The sequence below is a fragment of the Loxodonta africana genome, chromosome 7, assembly GCF_030014295.1.
Source record: "Loxodonta africana isolate mLoxAfr1 chromosome 7, mLoxAfr1.hap2, whole genome shotgun sequence".
Classification (NCBI taxonomy): domain Eukaryota; kingdom Metazoa; phylum Chordata; class Mammalia; order Proboscidea; family Elephantidae; genus Loxodonta; species Loxodonta africana.
In genome coordinates, this window is record NC_087348.1 from 76,868,005 (window position 1) to 76,874,696 (window position 6,692).

A 6,692-nucleotide genomic window follows, 5' to 3' on the forward strand; every position below is an offset into this window, starting at 1 on the left:
GTCTGCCAACAAGGGCCTATTCTCCTGAAATGGGCCCACACAGGTCCATACAGGGGGGAAGGGTATTAAATGTCCATAGACCTTTTGTGCCTGGACAGAAGCCGATATGTCCTGAGCTCCCCAAGTCAGTGGAGCTGGCAGATAATCTTTTCCCCCAAACATGAATTTATTCCTTCTCCAACGCTGGGAGAATGGCTCAGGATGCTTAGGAGGACCTATCTCAGGCCCAGGGAAATCAACAGCCACTGAAGACAGCTTGGGGGCTGGGGACGTGGTAAAATATATGCTAATACTTAGCTTTTGCTGGGAGTGCTGTTCTTCTCTGGTTCTGGAGATGTGAGTAGGCTGTGTGGCTGGCTGTTTCTCCCTGAGGAAACTGTGGCCGAATGCTACCACCAGTGCCACATTCACTCCTGCCAATGATGCCTGAGGGTTCCTGGTGATTCAGGTCCAGAAACTCCTCTCTGCTTCTGAACTGTCTCTCCCTTCCCCTGTAGCTCAGTCCATTTTCTAACTTTGCCTTTGATACTCAGGGCTCCTAACCCACTGCTGTAGAGTCGATTATGGCTCATAGCAACCCTATAGGACATAGTAGAACTGCCCCATAGAGTTTCCAAGGAGCGCCTGGGGGATCTGAACTGCTGACCTCTGGGTTAGCAGCCACAGCACTTAACCACTACACCACCAGGGTTTCCAAGGGCTCCTAGTTTGTCATAAATATAATTGTTTCACTTGTTCTTTCAGGTCTTTGTTGTAAGAGGAATCACTGGAAACAACTGCCTACTCCACCACCTTGTCCCTGCCTCTCCCAGGGTAGATTTTGAAATGTTCTTTCTGACTATGAAAGTGATGCCATTTCTCTTCAATTTGTCATTCCCGGCATAGTAGACCATATGATTTTCTGATTCAAAATGGCTAATACCAGTTCATTTCAGCTCACTGATACCTAGGATATTGATCTTTGTGTTTCATCTCACTCCTGATGCCTTCCAGTTTTCCTAGATTCATACTTCATACATTTCACTTTCAAATTATTAACGAAGGTTTGCAGCTGTTCCTTCTCGTTTCATAAACAATAAGCACATAAAAAATGTGTTCAATTTTATCATTCATTATGGAAATGCAAATCAAAACCAAAAGGAGATCCATTTCATATCCCTAGAATGGCTATAATAAAAAAGACAGATAATAACAAGTGTTGACAAAGATGTGGAGAAATTGGAACCCTCATCCATTGCTGCTGGGAATGTAAAATGGTACAGCCACTATAGAAAACATGGAATTACCGTGAGGCCTAGCAATTTTGCTCCTAAGTAAATGCTCAAAAGACTTTAAAGCAGGGACTCAAACAGATACTGGTGATCAATGTTCACTGCAGTGCTATTCACAATAGCTAAAATCTGGAAATAACCCATCAATAGCAAACGAGTGAATTAACAATATGTGGTATATACCTACCATGGAATATTATTTAGGCATAAAGAGAAATGAGGTATTGATAGATGCTATGACATGAAATTTGAAAGACAACTACCAGGCCAACCGGCAGGAGAGAGAGCCATATTTATGTCCATTTTCAAGAAAGGTGATACAACTGAATGTGGATATTATTGAACAATTTTATTGATGTCACATGCAAGCAAAATTTTGCTGAAGATCATTCAAATGTGGCTGTAGCAGTACATCAGCAAGGAAATGCCAGAATATCAAGCCAGATTTAGAAGAGGACATGGAACCAGGGATATCATTGCCGAGGTCAGATGGATCCTGGTAGGGAATACCACAAAGATGTTTACCTGTGTTTTATTGACTATGCAAAGGCATTAGAGTGTGTGGATCATAAGAAATTATGGATAACACTGTGGAGAATGGCAATTCTAGAATACTTAATTGTGCTCATAAGGAATCTGTACATGGATCAAGAGGCAGCCATTCAAACAGAACAAGGGAATAGCACATGGTTTAAAGTCAGGAAAGGTGTGTGTCAGGATTGTATCCTTTCATCATACATATTCAATCTCTATGTTGAGCAAATACTCCAAGAAGCTGGATTTATATGAGGAAGAATAGCACATCAGGGTTAGAGGAAGACACATGAGCAACCTGCATTATGCAGATGACACAAACTCGGTTGATGAAACTTAAGAGGACTTGAAGAACTTACTGATGAAGATCAAAGACCACAGCCTTCAGTATGGATTACATCTCAAAATAAAGAAAACAAAAGTCCTCACAACTGGACCAATAAGCACATGCAGAAAAGATTAAGGTTGTAAAGGATTTCATTTTACTTGGATCCACAATCAATACCTACGGAAGTACCAATCATGAAATCAAACAACGCATTGCAGTGGGCAAATTGGCTGCAAAAGACCCCTTTAAAATGTTGGAAGGATGTCACCTTGAGGACTAAGGTATGTCTGGCCCAAGCCATGGTATTTTCAATCGCCTCATATGCATGCGAAACCTGGACATCAAATATGGAAGACCAAAGAAGAATTGATGCTTTTGAATTGTGTTGTTGGTGAAGAATACTGAATATACCATGGACTGCCAAAAGAACGAAAAAGTCTGTCTTTGAAGAAGTGCAGTCAGAATGCTCTTTAGAAGCAAGGATGGCAAGACTACGTTTCACTTACTTCGGGCATATTATCAAGAGGGATCAGTCCCTGCAGAAGGCACAATGCTTGGTAAAATAGAGGGTCAATGAAAAAGAGGAAGACCCTCAATGAGATGGCTTGACACAGTGGCTACAATGGTGGGCTCAAGCATAACAACAATTTTGAGGATGGCACAGGACCAGGCAGTGTTTTATTCTGTTGTCCATAGGGTTCCTGTGAGTGGAAATCGACTCAACGGCACCTAACAACAAAAACAAAGACATGAATTAACGTTGAAAACATTATGCTGAATGAAATAGCCAGACACAAAAGTACAAATACTGTATGATCCCACTTACACGAAATATCTACGATAGGCAAATGCATAGAGACAAAATTTTATTAGTAATTACCAGGGACTCAGGGGATGGGTAAGTGGAGAGTTATTGCTTAAGGAGTACTCAGTTTCTCTTTGGGGTGATGATACAATTTTGGAAATAAATAGTTGTTGCCGTTGTACAACTTTGTGAATAAAATGTCACTGATTTGTACACTTAAAAATGGTTAAAATTTTATGTTATATGTATTTTACCAAAATTAAAAAAAACAATGCAAGAGGAAAGCATTACAGATCATATACAAAGTATAAAATAATAAGATATACTGATATATAAATGAATTGGAAAACTATTTTGAATAACATCTTAGAAAAATGACATAGAAAAAAAACTGAATATTTACTTTCCCGTTAAGGAAAATGAGTCTCTGAAAAACTTTTCCCAAAAAGTGAAAGACCCAGAAACTTCATACTTGAATTCCTACAAACATACAAAAAATAAATATCACCAATCCTGTGAAAAGTTCTTCAGAGAAAAGAAATCAAAGAAATACTTCACAAATCATTTTTATATTTTGATGTCCCAATCTGAAAAGTTCAGCTCAAGAATGGAAAAAAATAGGCCTAATTTTCTGATGAACATAGAAGCAAACATCCTAAACAAAATATTAGCAAATCAAATCCAGTGATAATAAAATGGATAATAAAGCAAACCAAGTTGGGTTTATTATAGGGCTGCTATGTTGATACAATATTCATAAATTAATCAAAGTGGGACATGTAACTTTTGAATTATGATGTAGGAGGATGTCAAAGACCTTTGACCACATGCCAAAAGAAAAACCTGGATAAATGAAAATCACAGTTACATATACAGTGAATCAAGAGCAGAGGATTCAAGAAAGCCTTGATGAATGATATCCAGAGACAGGTGAGCAGAAAGCTATGGTAGATTATAAACCTGAGGGTCGAGTGCATAGTCTGACCTGCCACAGACTAGAGAATTTGAAAGGATGAGGAGGAATCAGCCAAACACTGGATGGCAGTATAAACTGCCTGAGCAGACAGAATTATACAAGAGACCAAATAGACAAATCATTTGCTCCAACAATCTTCCTCACAAGGATTTTACCTAGAAAGTAACAGTGGAGGAAACTAAACCGACTCAGTAGCAAAACTACAGAACAGAGTAGAACTGTCCCATAGGGTTTCCAAGGAGTGGCTGGTAGATTCCGACTGACAACATTTTTGTTAGCAGCCAAGTTCTTACCACTGTGCCACCACGGCTCCAACAGTAGAGGAGGGACTGGCAAAAAGAAATCACATAATATCACACATTCTCAAAGTAAATTGATTGCTGGACCTTGCCTGTGCCAAATTCATAAGCGAAACAGAAATATCGAGAATTGCAGCCCAATGATGACTTACTAAATTATAAAGCCTCTGGAAGATAACATATTAGTGACCTTGGGTTAGGCAAAGATTTCTTTAATCTGTCGCTAAAACATTAAACATTAAAGGAATGATCTATAAATTGGACTTCATTATAATTAAAAACTTCTGTTCATGAAAAGACACAGCTAAGAAAGTAACAAGGCGAGCCTCAGGATAGGAGTATACCTTTAAAATATGTCAAAATGACAAAGGATTAGTAGACAGATTATAATAACAACAAATCAATAACAAAAGTACAATCTGAAAACAAAATGCCTGAAAACACATTACAGAAAAGATATACAAATAACCAATAAAGACACCGCCCCCCCCACACATAGACACAAATTCTCAAGAGGCACACAGAGATGAGAATAAACTCTGCCTGATGATGCCATTGTATAACTAATGTTCATTTCCTGAAGTCTGTGGTATTACCCTTTTCATAAAGGGTACATAAACAGTGTATTAGTTACTTTATCCACCAGAGCACCATGTTTCCAAGACTCTTCTAAGCCAGCTCCTTCCATACGTTGTCTTCACCATCACCTCTTAGTAGTTTTTTCCTATTCTTCAGAGTCTTGTCCGGCAAGCCTTCAGAGTTTATTCCGTGTTACCTGGATTGAGTCTCCTGGTGGCAAAACTGTGCAACAAATTCTTTTGGTCTGGTTTAGGTAATGTGGGAATAAAACTTTTCCAAAGCCCTAACATTACTATTTTCAAAGATTATGATAACCCTTGTATGAGGGAACTCAAGCCCTCCAGAGAAAAGGACCTGGGCTGTCAACATTAACATCAATTGTATCTTTACTGAGTATAAGATTCTTTTTAAGATGTTAATTTACAAGATGGTGTTTTTTTAAAAAAAGAAAAAGAAAGAACTCTCTAATTGTAGGCTCCCTAAATAATGGACAGAGGAGAGAAAAAGTGACACTAGATTCTCTAGGTATACTAAATGAAATACAGGTATCTACTCTGTACCTAAACATTCTCATGAAAATCACTATTTATTTATTGTGACGCTAGAGAACTACAAAGTTCACATTCATCAACACACCGGCATTCTATGTTTAGAAATGTTCTTCACATAAAACAGTAACACTCATGAAAAACATACACATCCATCACATATATTCCACGAACTATATTTTTTAGTCTCTGGATTTATATATGATTACTTTAAAAAAGACCAGTGTGTTCTAGCCATCAATTTTCTCATGGCCTCTTTGATCTCCTTGTTTCTCAGACTGTAAATAAGGGGGTTCAACATGGGGATCACCACCGTGTAAAACACAGACACCACTTTAACATAGTCAGGTGAGTGCCTTGACTTTGGTATGACATAAACAAAGGTAACTGGCCCATAAAACAAAGTGACTACAGTGAGGTGGGAAGTGCAGGTAGAGAAGGCTTTGTGCCGTCCCTCTGTAGAGCGCATCTTCAGGATGGCGTGGAGGATGTAGACATATGAAACAACTATGATAAACAGCGTGATTACAATGATAGACCCAGCTGAGATGGCAGGGGATATTTCAGCCATATAAATATGGGTACAAGAAAGCTTCACTAGTGGTGGAAGGTCACAGAAGAAGTGGTTAATTTTATTTGGGCCACAGAAAGTCAGGCTCATTAAACAGCCAGTACACAATGAAGCATTCACACACCCACTGAGATAGGAAGCAACCAGTAAGATGATGCAGACACTGGGAGACATGTGTGTGGAGTAGAGAAGTGGGGAGGAGATGGCCACATAGCGATCGTAGGCCAGGGAAGCCAGCAGGAAGGCTTCAGCTGTCCCAAAGATAACATTAGAGCCAAGCTGGGCTATACAGCCAGCAACAGCGATGGCAGTTCTTTCTCTTAAGAAACTCACAATCATGAGAGGTGTGACTGATGTAGAATACCCGATGTCCACAAAAGCCAAATGGCAGAGGAAAAGGTACATTGGGGTGTGAAGCTGAGGGCTGCCTCGGATTAAGATGATTGTGCTGAAATTGCCCCATATGGTAACAACATAGACTCCTAGAAAAATCACGAAGAAGATGGAACAAAGTGTAGGATCATCCGTTAACCCCAAAATAATGAACTCTGTCACTGTTGTGTGGTTTACCATCTTCATCTTATCTGGAATTGTGCCTGCTGAAATAAGAAACAGTAGATATGATGTAAAGGAACATAGAACTACATGCATATACTGTACCAAAGTCAATTTCCTGGTTTTGATATTGTACTCTAATTATGTAAGTTGTAACTATTTGGGGAAACTGGGTGACCTCCCTGTGCTATTTTTGCAACATTTTATGAATCTATAATTATTTCAA

At 39.0% G+C, this 6,692-nt stretch overlaps 1 protein-coding gene across 1 annotated transcript; it reads right to left on the reverse strand.

The window, feature by feature from the left end:
• Positions 1–5,545: 5,545 nt before the first annotated feature.
• On the reverse strand, positions 5,546–6,490 carry LOC100653653 (olfactory receptor 5P4-like). The gene has a single exon (XM_003412192.1). The coding sequence runs from the start codon at positions 6,488–6,490 to the stop codon at positions 5,546–5,548; it is 945 nt and encodes a 314-aa protein (XP_003412240.1).
• Positions 6,491–6,692: the final 202 nt, after the last annotated feature.

Coding starts and splice junctions, on each gene's coding strand:
- LOC100653653 (XM_003412192.1), bottom strand. CDS start 6,490: ATGAAGATGGTAAACCACACAACAGTGACAGAGTTCATTATTTTGGGG.